The sequence below is a fragment of the Pelecanus crispus genome, chromosome 3 (assembly GCF_030463565.1).
Source record: "Pelecanus crispus isolate bPelCri1 chromosome 3, bPelCri1.pri, whole genome shotgun sequence".
Classification (NCBI taxonomy): domain Eukaryota; kingdom Metazoa; phylum Chordata; class Aves; order Pelecaniformes; family Pelecanidae; genus Pelecanus; species Pelecanus crispus.
The window spans coordinates 91,047,155-91,065,095 of record NC_134645.1 but is presented as its reverse complement, the minus strand read 5'-3'; the positions used below and the strand labels follow the sequence as shown (position 1 = coordinate 91,065,095).

Genomic DNA, 17,941 nt, shown 5'->3' with positions numbered 1-17,941 from the left:
TTAGTTCATGTGACTATCCTCTTTTATAAGTATTATAATTAGACAGGATATTATCCACAACCCCTTTTCCTTTGTAAGCTGATATCCTGAATAATTATCTCGGTTGATATTTCTTCTGCCTTCTGGGTTATTGTTTGTGGGCCTATTCTTTTTCATTTATCTAAATTTAATCTGCATTTGCCTTTTACTAGCCCTAAACCAGCACAGTACCTCTCAATATGATCATTTTTGCCGTCAACTGTTTTTCTACAATCTTACCAGTATCTGACATTTAAAATATTTCTCATTCATGATGTTCGCTATGCGTTTTATATACACTATAAAGAAAGGTCTCAGAAACAATTTCCTACTCAAAGAATTTCCCTGTTATACCATCTCTCACCCTTTGCAACTTCAACATCTTGATTTATTCATGAGTAATTTATTTTAAAGACATTATCATCTGCATTTCACAAAGGTACTACAAGTTCAACCTCATTTATCAAGTTCAACCTCATTTGTTCAGTTTAGACTCAAAATAACTCACCTCCAAAAAGCTTAACAAATTTAGATATACTCTGCCTATGGACTGTTTACAACAACAATTTGCTTTCTCCTTCCCACTCAAGCCTGATCTTGGCTGATGTTCTCATGGTTCTTTAAAACAACAAACAATCAAGAAACAGGTAAAAAACACCCTAAAAGACTCTGTCCACATACCTTGCTATTGCCTGATTCGATCAGAATAAATTTCTAACAGGGTTCAATTTTTATAATTTTATTTAAAACCTTTTTTTTTGTATCTACTCCCCCTCTCTCTGACTATCATCCATTCTACTACCTTTATTTCACTTGCCTATAGGACAAACAAAAGCTGCTATTGCAGAAAGGTCTAATGCAGAAAGAAAAGTTCGAGATTTCAAAAATCAGAAGAGATTAACAAATAACAATTATGATAACAAATATGACACAAAAAGAATAATTTCTGAAGGAAACAATAAAGACAAACAAATTTAGGACACTACTTTCTCTGAGAAGACAATTATCTACAATGAGTTTCCTAAACTGCCTAAAACTCCGAGAAGCTAGAGCATACTGCTGTACTGTTTGAGTATTGTATTCTAGTCAAAAGAAAATGCAAATGCAATTGCATTTATGGAAACTACACATGGCGATGTCTACATCAAAGGAAAACCAGTCCCTGTTACAACTCAGTCAAGCACAGGAGCTGGCCCCACAAACAGCTGTTGTCATCAAGGTATCCTCAATTACTCAGAACAAATTATGTGCTCTGTGTGCAGAGGCACACCCAAACCAGGTTTGACAATGCAGTTATAACACGGGAACAGCTGCAGCAACAAATTACCATGTTCAAGAGCTTAAAATCACCATGGACAAATCGTTCTCTTCTCTAAGATGATTTTTGTAAAACATAAGAAAGCAAAACAAAAGATGGTGCCAGCCCAAAATCACCCACGTACAGCAGCCAGAACACTCTCAAACACTGAAGCCTGGGAAAGAACAATGTGACAAAGAGGACGAGGACAATAGCACAACACAACTTGCACTACAGCACGAGAAATCTGGCAGTTTTACAATGACCTGATCACTTATTCCATCATGACAAGTATGAGGGCTCAACGCAATGCAGATGAGAAGTATCTGCAATATCTATGCTCATTTATTGCTAAAACAAACCTCTCATTCTCACTATCTTTCTCAGCAATTTTTAGTTGGTAGTGAGCAATAACTTTATGGTTCAGAGACACAGCTTAACCCTTTTTTTTTGCTGTCTCTTCAATATGGAAAATAAACTATTTGTCTACTAATGTGTTATTTTAATGAGACATAATCTGCATGTCCTAATGCTCGTGTTTATCATAGTATGTCTTCATACCACTGGGCATAGAAAAGCTACTGTAAGCACAATCTGCTTATCACTTTGAAAATCCAGTTTTCCGTATGACTATACTTCTCAGAATAGTATCTGTATGGGGTGAACAGTAAATATTTGGCAAATTACCAAGAAGGTAAGAAAGCAAATGAATTCAAGAAGGAATGCTGAGACAAAAAAAGGAAATAATGAAAACTAAAGTCTGATGGCACATATATTAGCTACTCCTGGTTTCAAATCTCATTATTCATCAAATGAAAGGAAACAGGAAACTCCAAATCAACCATCCCTAATGCGATAAAAAAATGCTGGTTGGCTTAATCTCATAGGTATTATGACAAAAGTATTCCAACCAAAAGAATTGAAGAAGCAAATATGAATGGTCTTAGGGATTAATCTTGGCAGCTTTTCCTAAGAATCACTGTAGGTCAGTGTCACTGCTGGAAGAGGGGTCGCAGACAAGACTGGAGGAGAAGGGAAGGTATGAATGCTAGACAGAATGACCATGTCTTCCCAGCATACAGGCAAGTTTTGTTTCTGCAGTACTCGGGTGTCCCGTGTTGTACACTCTTATGCATTAATTTTTCCTTACTAATATATATTATGCGCAACAGTTACACCCCATTTCACATATTTACAAAGTCTCCTCAGCGTGTTTACATCCAACAGCTATGCACTGGCTGCTCTTCTTCCAGCCCATTACTCTTGAGCTTTGCTACTAATCTTGCCAGTGCTGCCACTTCCAATTTCTTTTCTTCTTTGCTATCATTCTTATAAAATTAGCTATATGGCTCTGAATAATCTATAAACCTCTTAAGTTTTACCCAGATTCCTGAGAACGCCAGCTTCTCTCAGTTCCAGTTATGCTCACAGATTTTTAGTTTAAGCCAAAGATGCTTTATTCTCAACATATACCACACACTCCATTAAAAAATCCATACTGTCTCATTATGTGAAAATAACTGCAGAACAACTTCAAAGGAAAAATCCCCAACCTTTCTTCTTCTAAATAAACATTTTAGTGAAGAAAACACAGCACATTCTTTGAAAGAGAGCCATAGGATCTCTGGAAGGTAATGCAATTCTACCTCTTAATGGAAAAAAAGATGCATCTTTTCAAATTTTTGATATTATGAGAAAACCAGCCACTTACAAAGGTAAACGTTTAACAAGAAAAAAAGAGATCCTAAGTGTTGGAAGCCTTGTATAATGCAAGTTATAGTCGCAGCCATAGGAAAAGTTAAGGAGGAAGAACTGGCTGGTATACTGCACGTTAATATTATGGACTGAAATTAAGCTCTATTCAATCAGTAACAGCAGAGGCTCAGAAATATCAAACTGTACAATTTCCCAATAAACACAATAAATGATGCAGTTTTATATATCCTTAAGAACTAGTTATATTTCACAGTGGTGACTGCTTATACTCTAGAATGTCGCAGAAGCAGAAAAATTCAGGTTAGAAGGGGCTTCCACCCATCACCCAATCCAACCTCCTGCTCTAGGCTGGGTTAACTTCCAGGATGAGTCAGGTTGCTCAGGGCCTTTTCCAGTTAAACTTTGAGAATCCCCCCCAGACAGAGATTTTACAGTCTCTCCAGGCAACCTGCTGCCATGCCCAACCAACCTCACCATGAAAATTTTTTCCTTACAGCCAACTGGAATTTTCCCTTTTCTCCTTCCCTGAGCATCTCTGAGAAGTGTCTGGCGCTCTTTTTTCTGCAGTCTCACTTTAGGTAATGGAAGACTGCAATTAGTCCCCCTCCTTACCTTCTCTTCTTCAGACCAAAGAAACCCAACTTAACCTCTCCTCATAGGCCACATGCTCTATCCTTCGTCATGACCCCCGCCGGAATCGCTCCAGCAGGGTGACTTCTCTTGCACCGGGGAGTCCCAAACAGCGTACAGTTACTCCAGATGTGTCTCCCAAACGCTCGAGCAGAAAATAGTGACTTTCCTGGACCTGCTGGCTATGCTTTAGCTACCACAACCCAGGGTATGGTTGGCCTTTACCAGAGCAAGGGGACATGACTGGCTTGCGTTCAACTTGCTGTCACTGGGACCCTCGGGTGCTCTTCTGCAGAGCAGCCTGAGCTGCTGCAGGGGCTTGTTCTGTCCCTGATGCAAACCCTGCATTTGCTTCGTTTAAACTTCATGAGGTTCTTTTGTCAGCACTTGTTTTTCTAAGCTTTTTGAGAATAAGGTATTATCATACTGATTTTCTATCGCTAGGATGCATTTGTATTCCAAAGCCCAGGAAATGGAAGGCTTAAAAAACTGCAATCTGTTCATTTTTACAATACTCATCAAAAGCATTTGAAGATTTTTTCTTAAAGAGTTAATACAGAAGTAAATAGAAAACTAAAAAAAAACCCCAATAAATTAAGATCCACAATCAATTAGCTATTATTTTAACCTTTCCAGAAGGCTTAATTTACCCTATGCTTAAGCAAGAACAAACTTGGATTGATTTTCAAAAAAAACTACTAGGAGCTGAATTAACAAAAGCTGCCCAATTTAAAAAAAAAAAAAAAGAAAAAAAATCATAGTCCAAAACCAAGCACCAATTACTCTATCTTATTGGCAGCAACAACAGAAAACTGCAGAGGTAATCTTCCTAATTCTGTGGACTTCTATGGAACACCACATGCTTCACAAAGAACAAATTTTTAAACTGAATTCATAGGCATAATCATGACAAAAACCAAAATGGGGACTATCTGATCCATCAGAACAGAGGAATTTATAAATTACAGCTCATTAACATTTTGTTCTTAGGGGCAGCAATTGTGACAGCATACAAAATCACTGCTTCAGTTTTTGCAGTGCTCATGCAGATTTTCTAGTTGTTATTCCTTTGCTGTTTACATCACCAGTTCCAAGGCTAGATTATTATTATTTTTTTTTTAGTGGTTTTTTTCCACTAAGTGTGTCTGTAGACAGTAAATATGCCCACTGTATGCTGGCATTTACTGTAATATAAACGCACACATAAAATATATTACTACTCATTTATACTATTGGTGTCTAACATTCCCAGGCAGGACTGAGGGCTCTGATATTCCCAGGACTATACAAACACACAGGCAGTCAGGACCCCTTACCCTTAAGAGTTAGGAATTGCTTTTGAGAAAAGCTGCAATAAAGAATGTTAAGATGTAGAGAAATGAAAGGAAGTCAAGGGATAAAGAATTAAGCCATATGTTTTTTTTTTTTCTAATTAATTCTCAAAGTATTGGTTCAAAAGTATCCTGTTTTCAAAATGAGCTTAATTTGCTACCTTTAACAAACATGTAACTTAGGAATGAGCAATGGGTGATTTCTTGCTAGCACCTTACAACGTTTTCTAACTTGCAGTTTGTTCAGTAAATTCCCTCTAGCACCTCTCTCATCTCCTTTACAAGATATAAACTGTGTGGGTAGGGCAGTTTTTTACCTCTCAGAGTTTCTGTTACCGTTGTCACAAATTTAGAATTTTGGTTTTTAATATGTTCAGATTATTGTTTAGGACACAAAGTCAAAGAAAGGCACCTCGAACCTGGGACAGAAGATTGCGAGATGTGTAACCATTCCAGGTTCTGTCAGGTTGACTTCAAGTCATAGACTACCCTCCTGAAAACCCTCTCACTGCTGAAAATTAACTTTATTTTTAGTGTAAAACCTTCCTGCATTCCTGAGGAAGGCAAACACAGCCCGTAACCCTATGACAGGCAACTTTTCATATATCCCAGACCATGCGAGCACCGTGAAGATAAAAACTAAGATACTAAATTTGACTCAGTCCTTTATGTGAAATCAGTGCAGAAGAAAGGGAAGCGTAGAAAAGGAGGACAGGTTCAGGCACCAGAAGGCATTAAGACCATACATCGTCATCTTGTAACAAAGCTTAAAGTCCCACTCCATTGAGAAATTTATTTTGAAAGATTACCTGGCACGAACCCCACTTTTTAAGTGTTGGTGCTAAAACTGTTTCCATGTGTTGACTTCTGCATGACATACAAATATAGGTGTTTTCCACAACACACAAACAGAGTAAGGAAAAGGAAGAGAAGGATTTCCTTATGCAGCTTCTCAACAGCCCGAGACTAGCAATTCCAACGATGCCCAGTGCAGCTTCCACACCTAGCAAGAGGATGTGAAAATCCTGCTGTGACATCCCACAAAACTCTATAAAACATTAGGGCCACCCACCAGTTCTGTTTGGAGACTTTTAACAATAATAAATATATATTATTAAGGTTGATTACTTTATCCTAAAGATATAGTTTGAACTTCAGAAGAGGTAGAGTATTATAGAGCTTTATCCTCAGTTTGTGTGTTTTAATTCAGAGTGACTGGGTTTAATGAAATGTAGGGACTCGGATTATCTGAGTTTATCTTCCTCTTTTACAGTCATCAAATCATATAATTATCACATTCCTTCTCAACACTGTAAAGGTGTTTGTTGCTAGCGGAAGTTGGATCCAGATCTGTAGCTCTCAAAAATATTCTTCAGCTTTCAGAATAAAATTATGCCATCCAGCATAATCCATTTGTTCTCCTATCATTACTTCCCTAGTTTAAAATAATCTTCTCCCCTTCTTCTTCCCCTCACTGCCTGTGTTAACTCTGCTAATATGAAGATGAAACAATCCTTCTCTGACATTATCTGGCTAAGCTAACCAAGCAAGTTACCACTATTCTTCTTCAATTTGACAGGCCCCTGTTCAACCCAGTGGTGTCTCAGTTTGAAATCATTTGTCTTCAACATGAACAACCAGAATCAAACACCTACAGATAAATCTGTACTTCCTTTTTCTCAGGATCGTCTCACTCCAGAGATTCGAGGGCTGTATTTGTCATCTTCTTCAAGCTGAAGGCATGATATCCTTATGTTTTATTCTGTGGCATTTCACATCACATAAAATACAGTAACAGCACAAAATAACAAGAAGGGGAGATAGGCAACAGAAAACTCAGACTATGACTTCACCATGATAAAAAAGAAATCCTTTTCTGCTGTGGCAGTGAACGCAAAAACCTCTGTCAATTGTATGAAAGTCCAGTAAGCAAAGCATCAAATAATTAGGGCACCAACATACTCTTACTGGCTGTCAACAGGCACAGAGAGAAAACTTGTACACGTATTTTGCCAAAATACCACGTCGATGTTGTGGAGCTCTGCCAGGACAGCAACTGATTGTACAGGGAAAGTTGGACTAATTCTCCTCCTGAATCTGGAGTAGTCTGAAGAGCTGTACCCTAACAAGGTGCTCCATATCCGTCCTCTGTGATTAGACAGTGGCAGTCCACCCAGCTTTGGGACCACTAATTGGTAGTAGAAGTCACTGTCACTCAGGGAAGAAAAACATGCCAGCTTCAGTCAAGAAATCAGCAGCTTATCCTAGCTTCAGAAACAAGCTCTTGAAAGCAGCAAGTTCACCGATTCATGCCTTCACCCTCTTCTTTCAGGAGAAGATTGTTCTGTAAATTGTGGCCAATCACTTCAGTAATCATCTACAGATGTTTGATAATGCTGAAGGAGTCATTAATGAGGCTAGACTTCAGAGCCTGGTTCTCAGACATCAGTTCAGCCTCTATGTCTGGACAAAGGTAAAGCAGCTGTGTTGAAGATGTTTCAGCTCTTGGTAACATTACAGTAAATTCTCTGAGGCGCTGATAAGTTGTGGATCTTAAAGTAAAGGTGGATGGATTTGTATCTGGAGGGTCTACTGGTTTTGATGTGGTATGATCAGAGAAATTATTCTGGGGCAATTACCTCTCTGGCAGAGCTCCACTATGCTTTATCATGTTTTAAGTTAAAAGTGTATTTGCCAAGGGAAAATGAGGCAGTTGGGCAAATAATAGCTTAGAATCGAACTGCAGTCCTGGAGCGTAGGCGGTAGGTTTAGCTGTCTCAGCAATCAGCAGCACTGTTCTCAAGTTTAACAAAATCACAGAAAACGGCTACCGAGCTGCAGGTCAGAGCAGAGAGCTTGATTCCTTGCTAGTCCTTGACCACAAGACTGTTGTAACTACAGCAGCAAATTCCCCAGAAGCAAATTTAAAACTTTCAGAATCTTTCCACTGGGCTCCTACCACAGAAAGAAAATACTAAGAACACATCACTATTTCCAAAATACTCTTTTCACCATAACTGCCCTCATATTCTATTAAATCGAGCAATTCTATTTTGAACAAAGTAGTATTTATTATGAAACTTTTTAATAACTACTCTTAAAATACTAAAAATAAAATAGCCGTAATTAATCTTTATTTAAATGGTAATTTAATGGGTTAAGAGCCCAAAATGAAACTAGTCATTAGCTCAATAGTAAAGACTGCCAGAAGCTTCATTACTGATTAATAATGGAGAACACAGTGTACTGAACAGTCTCCCCTAATCCCAGAAGCAACTAGGAACTGAACTGCAAAAACTTTCAATCCTAATAAATTGATTAAGCAATTATCATTTTCTTTATAGTTATAATTACTGGATATAGTGTAGCTAAGTTTTCATTCTAATCTACACTGACCCAATCTCTATTTTAAAAACAGCATGTCATATATGTTATGAAGACTTCTTGTTCTGTAAACAGGTTAAAAACCCCATAGCACGCCCTTCCATCAAGTGACTATTATGGATGCTGGGACAATGGATTTAGTTTCTTCTAATAAACACAAAATTTTTGCTTTAATAGCTTCATTGTTAGTAAAAGAATACTAACAATATTTAATGTAAATAGATTTAAGAAAGTTTGCCAGTTAATTCCAGCTGATGTCAATACTTCATCTTGCTGATCAAGACTGTCACTTATAGAAACCTTTCTCGTTTCATCCAGTTTCCAAGAGATATTTAATAAATACAACCACTTAAGGTCCAAAGAAAGCTGTAAATCACTGAATTGCTCTGAAGTTCTTTGAATGAATGCAGAAGTATATGACAGTAACTACTACTACTAACATAGCTACTTAAACGGGAAAAGATACAAAAAGTAAACATTTATAGTGAAACTGTTTTACAACACCTTTGAACAGACACTAGAATTAAACAATAATTTAAAATAATTTAATTTAGAAACAAAATAAAATTATTAAGATGAACTACCCTCTATGAAATCGATTCCTTCAATATAACTTTAAAGAACAGTCCCCTGGAAATAAGATGAGAATTCATTGCCACAGCAAATTTGACTTTCAAATCACTAATTACTTTAGTACTCTCAGCAGCTAACTGAAATAGCCATCATTTTTATGAGTCACTGGACTTACTGAAATTCACTGAATATTACCCTAGAACAAGAGCAATCACAAACACTATGCAATAACTTGAAAGTTCTGTATCATGAACTCTGTCCAAAGTAGCAACATACAGAATCTTGCAATATCTATGAAGTGGCACATTATTGGAAAAGTTAAGTTCCAGGCAGATCCCTCTAGCCAGAAAAACACTCTTTTTTTCCATTTCTTCTATCTATCTGCTACCAGATACAGTATTCAAAAGCTTGAGGAGTGAATGCTTCACATTTCTTTTGTATAATGAAGTAGAGAGATCAAACATCTATCAAGCACTACCAATGACACCACTGAAAGCAGGTCAGGAGGAAGAAGGTCAGGTAATTTCGGTTAATCTTACCAGTTCTATGTATGTCTCAGAAACATTATAAATGTTAATATATTTAAATATTAATGAATTATTGATATGAAAAAGAAAGACATAGAAAAATCATCCTAGAAGAGATGTTAGTATTTCAAACTTTTTTCCCAAACTTGCCATCTACAGTCTTCATCATCAAAGACACCGGTGCAATTATCTCCTGCACAGTTCTGGAAAATCAAACTTGTTTGCTTTTGGGAAGGGATACTTTGATAAGGAGCTTCTCTCTTTGCAGTTTTGTAAATGCACATAAATGGAAACATGAATTTATGAGTACTAGCATGGCAGTTTATATGTTTACTATGAATATTTCAAAGGCCTGGTAACATTCCTATTTGTCCAACTGAAAGTGCACTAAAATGCATTGGAAGTAATCCTGTATAATGATGGTTCACCTGGAGTAATAAATCTACACCGACAGAGGAGTGTAGTGGTTTGGGGCATTCCTTAATGCACACGTTGGGCAAGAAATGCCATATCTGGATAGAATACATAACACTTGGGATGTTTGCAAATGAACATAAGTGGGTAATTTATATAACGAGAGAGACCAATCCATCATACAGTGAGCAAAAGCAAATCTGAACTAAAAGGTTACAAAGACTCTGCCTTATATACATTCCAGGACCAAGTGTGGTTCACAGGTCTTTTAACTGGTGGAATCATTAGCAACCATGTATGAAAGACCTGAAGAACTGCTGGGGGAAGAATGAAAGAAACTTGTGTCAACAGTCACAAAAGACCATTGTATATCTCCAGAGTACATAAATTTATTTTCACAGCACCAACTTTCACTGTGAATTATTACTCCCCATTTTTGGTGCTGAAGATGTCTATGAAGTTGCAGCCCCATCACTCTGCACCGGTTCCTCCTGCTGTCATGCAGCCAACATCCTTCTACAATCTCCAAGCAATCAGATAGGAGCCTCAATTAAAAAAGCTTATTGTTTTTGTAACTGTATGCCATTTCTTGGTTGCAGCTGTTGATACAAGCCACAGAAGAGACAAATTAGCTTACCACTTCAGCATTACCTTTAGCATCAGAAACAAAGCAAAGCAACGGTGTGCTAATACATGCCCATATATATGCCTGTAAGTCCAAAAATAAGTTATATTTTACAGAGTACAGCTTATGGAATTAGCTTATTCAAACATGTCTGTGTAATCTACAGTAATTTAGTGGATAATAAGCTTTGTTCTTCCTAGGTAGTAACTGAAAGTTATTTTCAATATCCACATTACCTATTCTGTGGCAAATACAACATTTACGATGAGACTATGCCAGCGATATATTACCAGAAAGTCTAATATTAACCTACTCAAATTAAATGTATGTTGGATATTTATCAAGCATTGTACCATATATAAGGTAAGAACAGCAAACAGAACAGAAAACGTTATTGTGCCCATATCTTAAATATTGTGCCTTTCCCTACCTTAAAAAAGGCAACAGTAGAAATACATAAGGACATGAAGAACTAAACCAGTATGTGTTGGAGATACTGAATGGTTGGATACAGGGAGCAATTAAATAGATTAAGCTTTTGCAGCTTGGAAGATGCAAGATTGAGGTAATGTGGAAGAGAAGATAAAGTCAGGAATAGAAGAACGACTGCTCACCATTTCTCCTGACATAAGGCCTAGGTTGAACCAAAATTAATTATTAGGCAACTGGTTTAAAAGAAATAAAATAATACCTTAACTCACAGTGGTAGTATAGCTTTGTATGTTGAAAATCTAGTGGAAAATCCCTTGGGCACATTCAGGGAGGAAGGTCCAACTGAGTCTATTAAGCACCAGGATGCAGATACAACTTCCAACAGAGAAGGCCCTGCCTGCAAATTGCTCTGTACTTTGTATTTATCTTGGTTTTGCACTCTTTCCCTAAGCATTTGCTAGTGATATGATACTCAGTCCTGCAGTTTGATCCTGCACAGCTGCTGCTTTGCAGCTGTCCTGTGAGCAGAAGGGCCTCTCCCCAGCCGCAAGTGATAGGAGGAGTACCACTGCTGACTGCAAACGGCTGAAAATGAGTGCAGTATATGCTGCTTCTCTCTCAAATCCACCCAGTGAACTTATAAACTCTTCCCAGCCATGGAGAACACCTCCCCATTTTGCTGCCTAGTATTAGAAATGGATGGGGCAGGCGAGGGCAGGAATGGGGCCTCATTTGGAAGGGGAGAACTGTGTGAGAGAACTTCTATAAAGCATTTAAACAAGCACTGTTCTGAAGGGTTAGCACCAAAAATATACAGCATTGTTTGTGATGAAACTTCTTGCAACACAACGTTTCATGCAAGAAACATCTGAATTGTCTGATTATGAGCCAAACTGAGTAATATACATGTAGGAACTGGGGAGATGGGGGGAAAGGAACAGGGAAGGTGAAAAGCATGCATCTCTTCTTCTAAAGTAATTTTAAAACAGTACTGAGGTTTAAGTTAGAAAAAGCAAGTATTAGCTAGATACAGTTGGGAATACCATTCTTTAGTAATGTAATTAGGGATGGCAAAGGAACACATCTGAGTTTTAGAAATTAAGTTTCATTTTGATGTAAAACAAAATCAAGGCTTTTAAAATTCTGAGAGGCACAAGCGTGTGGTTACAACAGAGGGAACAGTGCTGCCAAGAATGCAGAATATATAGTAGTTACAGGTATGATCTGGGACACAGGAACATTTCAGCATTCTAAAACAGATACCACATTTCCACGTCCCAGTGTAATGACTGACATGCTAATGCTTCCCTCTCTTTGCCCTAAGAAAGATCCCAATGAAACTCATCAAAATCAGTCCATATATTCTTGTAAAACATTTTTGTTTGCAAGTGACATGACAATAACTAATTAGCAACTGACAATTAGAAATGGGAAACTACTACAGTTCAACTGAAGGAAAAGAAACAGTAAGTCATAAAAGACAAACGATTTTCCAGCAATTGTACAAGTCTTTCATAATAAATCTAATAATACTGGGAAAACAATCTGTGCTTTTTACTGCAGTGTCTTCCCTGTCAAGGATCACTTAAAGAATTACAGAGTTACAAAAGTGGCTTTGTTTTAAAATGTTACTGACAAAGTAATAAAAAAAAAGCCCACCCCAAAAAAACAAACAAAAAAACCAAACCCCAACATTTTCCTTCTGATAATTAAACCAAAGTCAAAATTAATCAAAAGATGATAGGAAAAGACAAACTTCTTTGACAAGTTAAGTACACAGACGTAACTAAAAGCAAACCCAGAATATGGTAAACATCACCAAAGTAGCACTGTTGCCCATTATTTTTCCTGAAGCTGTATTGATAACTTGAAGTTCTCTAAATCAAGACTTAAATCATACAGAAGTTAAATTATTTAAATAGCCACCTCCCACCCCCACCTCCCCCCAACTTATTAATCATACCTTTATTTGTGCAAAAGGTCTGTCAAAGTTTCCAACATAAAGAAGACCAACATTCTGGGTGAGTAGCCTAAAAAAATGAAAAAAATCTTTTAAGATATCACTTTACATCTGTAAGTTTTTTTGCATCTCCAATAGTTGTTGCTGAACCCTAGCAGGGTAACAAGCTTCATTACGGCAGCAAGAGCTACCTTTGCAAAGCTGACTGCACAATTCTATTTAAACTACTAGAAAAAAGGAAAGATGTGACTTAAAGATGGATGCACACCGATAATTTGTGTTTATGGTGCAAGCAGCTCTTCAACAAAATCATTTCACAGGCTTCTTTGTGATGGATGTCACTCAATAACATGGAAAATCGGCAGGTATGTGCCTTTTCTATTTATTAGACTCTGTTAGAGACAAAGGGACAGCAAGAGAAAAGACTAGTAAACACACATTCAGAGCAGCAGGCCTAAGAGTTAAAACAGATTAGGGCAAATAAAAGTACGCACAGTAATAAAAAAGCGGCATCACTACAAGTAGAGAAATAATAGAGAATCTCTGCAATATTGTCTAATGGCTTCCTAAATAAAAAGAGCCCCAGATGCAGTTTGTGCCTGCTGTTCTCTTCAACTCTTTATAAAGTCATTGTGTACACCACCAAGATACAGGACAGTGAGGTAAGTTGACTCAAACGACTGTTGGTACTTCTGGAAAAGAGTAAGTTTGACTTCTGTAGATACCGTGCAAGGCAATGTTATTACCACACAAACTCCAAATCCTGGAGGAGCATTAGGGTGCCACTGCTATCAACAAGCAGACACGAACATCACGGGCCAGTGAAAAGGTCAGGAGAGCATTGTGCTGTTCAAACTAGACAATCACAATGTTCCTCTTTGCTAAACAAAGCCACAGTGGTCATCCCCTCCACTTCAGAGGCTCCAAAAGTGTTGCACTGAAATACAGACACCCCATAAGGACAACTCTTCAATGACAGACCATTGAAAGAGTTTCTGTTTTGACTAAAAGGGACGTTCAAAACCCATCATACTCTTCAGTAGCTCCAAGTTTTCATAAACTGTTTGCTATTTTGCATTTTCCTTCAATTTTATATCCCATTCCCGTTAGCAATAAGGCCTCACATATGGATTAAATTTCCCCCTAACTAGAAAAAAACAGAAAATAAGTAGGAATGTAGGCATCATTCTGCTCAACTGACACTGAGATGTCTCTTTCTTTATATACTTTATAAACTTCTAATTCATAGTGAGTTACTTTTTTTCTATATGTAAACTAGTTGTCATTTTCCAACTAAAATCTCACCATCTCTAGGCCTATTTTCATAAACAAAAGAAAACAAAAGCTTAGACAGCAGTAAATTATTGTTTTGACCTTCAGTTCACACAATGCACACAGCTTAGCATGAGCTTGATTATTTCCAGTTCTGAAAACAATATGATATATATGACCTTAAACTGGTTCACCAACAGTGGGAATTGGTAGAACTTGGCAAAATGGCAAAGTTGAAACATTCACGTATATAAAACAAAAGTAAGAAGTGGTGTTGAAGTATATATTATCTTCAAAAATCCTTTTGTAATTGGATACCGCATACAAAAATTTCCTGGGTGTTGACAGAAATACCCAAAGGAAGGAAAGACCAGTAAGGACCAGAGCAGATCAGTCACAGTACGGACAGGCAAGTGGCTTCCTCCCTTAGCCCATCAGTATGCCTGACTCCGTTGGGAAGACCGGTACTGTTTCACAAAGGTTCTGCAGTACTCACATATGGAAGTCAGGATGAGCATGTCAAACTAATTTTCAGTCACAGTAAGTCAAATTCATTCATAATGCAGGTCTTCAGAGCTAAAAAAGCCAGACTATTGATCAAATCTCCTCCTAGGACTGGTAAAGCAAACTTGGAAAATATTTATGGATTTTGTAAATGCAAAGAAACATATGGGAAGTAATTAGTGGAAACGGGTAAAAAAGAATCTGTAAAAAGGATTCAGGGTATGTCACCATATTTGAGAGATGGACACCTTAAAGCTAGAAAAGTATTCTTAAAAAGAATTACACATCATTTTCATAAGGCAGAAAAGAAAAACAAAAAATACACTAGCTGTATTTCTAGTAAGGCACCTAAAAAAAGAGAAGACATATAGTGTGATTATTCCTGTGTGATTATTCTTCACATTCTTTTCTTTATGGGATAGAAATGTAGGGCCATTAAAAACCTGAGTCTTTAGGATGGCTTTAGTTAGAACATCTAGTGAACCTTGAGATTAATCTTTCAAGAAGACCACACAGCTGTTTACACCGTGAAAGGTGCATAAATAGTAATAAGCTTGTACTTCTGTGTCAGTATCAGTCTTATTAAGGAAGGCAATTCTTGCAGTACGTTTGCAGGTTTTGGGTGCACATCAGTGATAGCAAGTTTGGTTATAAGCACTTATATGTTTCCTTATTCCAATGCCCACTTTTAAAATGTCAGTCTTCTATTTCTTACCTAATTTCACATTCACGCAGTTCTATTCTCAAAACCCATCAGCAGTACTCAACACCTAACCCTGCTGTCCTGGTTTTGGCTGGGATAGAGTTAGTTTTCTTCCTAGTAGCTGGCATAGTGCTGTGGTTTGGATTTAGGAGGAGAAGAATGCTGATAACACACGGGTGTTTCAGTTGTTGGTAAGTAGTGTTTATACCAGTCAAGGACTTTTCAGCTTCCCATGCTCTGCCAGGTGCACAAGAAACTGGGAGGGGGCACAGCCAGGACAGCTGACCCAAACTGGCCAAAGGGCTATTCCATACCATATGATGTCATGCTCAGTATATAAACTGGGTGGAGCTGGCTGGGGTGCGGTGATTGCTGCTCAGGAACTAGCTGGGTATCAGTCAGCAGGTGGTGAGCAATTGCATTGTGCATCACTTATTTTGTATACTATTATTATTTTCCCTTCCTTTTCTGTCCTATTAAACTGCCTTTCTCTCAACCCACAAATTTACATTTTTTTTTTCCCCGATTCTCTCCCCCATCACACTGGGGAGGGGGGGAGTGAGCAAACGGCTGTGTGGTGTTTAGTTGCCTGCTGAGTTAAACCACAACACCTGCTAATAGCTGGACATCATCTGTAATTGGCCAAAATCAATACCAGCCTATGAAACAGTGGTGACAGTTTCACAGCACAATTACCATCTTGGAATTTCACATTCAAATAATTACCTTAAAATTGTAAGAAACAATTATCAAAAATGCAAATGCCTACTGGCACTTCAGTACATATATTTACTTTTACTGGAAAATATGTAGCAATATACAAAGTCGCCTCAACTGATCATATGATTCCATATTAGCTTACAAAAAGTATCAGGACAAACCATTTCTGACTTTTGCCAATACAACGTCAAGGTCTTAAAGGCCTTCCCAGTACCAAGAAAATGCTGACATACAGTTACTACCAAATGCCCCATTTTCTGCCTTCAGAATCCTAGATATGGCCTTTTCTGGGATGCGAAAACATACCTGTGTTTTCAAAATCCAAGCTGCAGGAGCCAGGTACTGCATGCCTATGGGGGAAGCTGACTGTGGGAGTGAGCATGGTCAGGCAGAGCAATCTGAGAAAAAGTAGTGGCAACAGTGATGTGAGTGGGGTAAATGCAAATAAAGGGCAGGATTAAGGGCTTGGGTGAAAGGAAACTTGGAATAAGGCAGTGTGCTGGTTTTGGCTGGGGTAGAGTTAATTTTCTTCATAGTAGCTAGTGTGGGGCTATGTTATGGATTTGTGCTGGAAACAGTGTGGGCAACACAGGGATGTTTTAGCTACTGCTGAGCAGTGCTAACACAGAGTCAGGACCTTTTCTGCTTCTCACCCCACCCCACCCGCGAGCAGGCTGGGGGTGCACGAGAAGCTGGGAAGGGGCACAGCCAGGACAGCTGACCCCAACTGACCAAAGGGATATCCCACACCATATGACATCATGCTCAGCATATAAAGCTGGGGGAAAAAGAAGGAAGGGGGGGATGTCTGGAGTACGTGTTTGTCTTCCCAAGTAACCATTACGTGTGATGGAGCCCTGCTTTCCTGGAGATGGCTGAACACCTGCCTGCCGATGGGAAGTAGTGAATGAATTCCTTGTTTTGCTTTGCTTGCGTGCGTGGCTTTTGCTTTACCTATTAAACTGTCTTTATCTCAACCCACGAGTTTTCTCACTTTTACTCTTCTGATTCTCTCCCCCATCCCACTGTGTGGGAGCGAGCAAGCAGCTGTGTGGTGCTTAGTTTCCGGCTGGGGCACCACGACAGGCGGAGTGAGATGGCAGGGAATGTGGAACATGAGAGGTGAGAGGTTTGAAGGAGTAACAAATCAGCCTTCTGGGTTGGAAAGCATTGGAGCAGAGCTCTGTGCTGGAGAAGACTGGTGGAGTAGGGCTATGGGAGCAGCCCAACGTACCACAGAGCTCACCCTCCCCGAGCACAGCTGACCTTGCTTTGCGGGCTGGGCCAGTCCCAGTACCATCACCCCTTCCTAACTGCCTTTGGTCATGGGAAGTAGAGTGACCCTTGGCTACGGACTTGAGAGGGCAGCATGTTTCAAAGAAGCCTGATGACTTCCTCTTCTCCACACACAGTCTGATCCTGGTAACTCACTAAGAGCTGTTTGTTAAGATGAAGGTGGGTATTTCAAGATACTCTTGACAAAGATTCTCACACAGCTCAGCCACACACCAATGATCCAGCCGTTAAGTAGTACTTTGTGAAGGCAGAAAGTAGGTGTCTAATAGTTCCTCCGTGTCTTGTTGGGAGGTATGCCTCGAGGACACTACTTCAGCTTGATCTGAACCCCAAATGCCAACCCCTTCAGACTCCAAGGGCTGCCTTGAAAGTCTGCTCTGGCTATCAACCAGGGTCATGCAAACTGTGGAGCTGAAAACGTAACTTCTGACCACTCATACACAAACCAGCTGGAAGTTTCCCTCTGGGCTATCTGGATCCTAGTGCTGCTGTGCAGACTGTGGAAGGAGGTTTCCAGAAAAGAGCATGCAGAGAAATAA

The 17,941-nt window shown here is 38.7% G+C and overlaps 1 protein-coding gene across 2 annotated transcripts in view; it reads right to left on the bottom strand.

Annotated features, from left to right (window-relative positions):
- The window catches only part of RNGTT (RNA guanylyltransferase and 5'-phosphatase), a 196,152-nt gene that overhangs the window by 20,813 nt on the left and 157,398 nt on the right, over positions 1–17,941 (bottom strand). For both annotated transcript variants that reach the window (XM_075707673.1, XM_075707674.1), the window contains one exon: positions 12,911–12,977. In XM_075707673.1, coding sequence (XP_075563788.1) covers positions 12,911–12,977 — 67 coding nt within the window. The remainder of the gene's footprint in view (positions 1–12,910; positions 12,978–17,941) is intronic.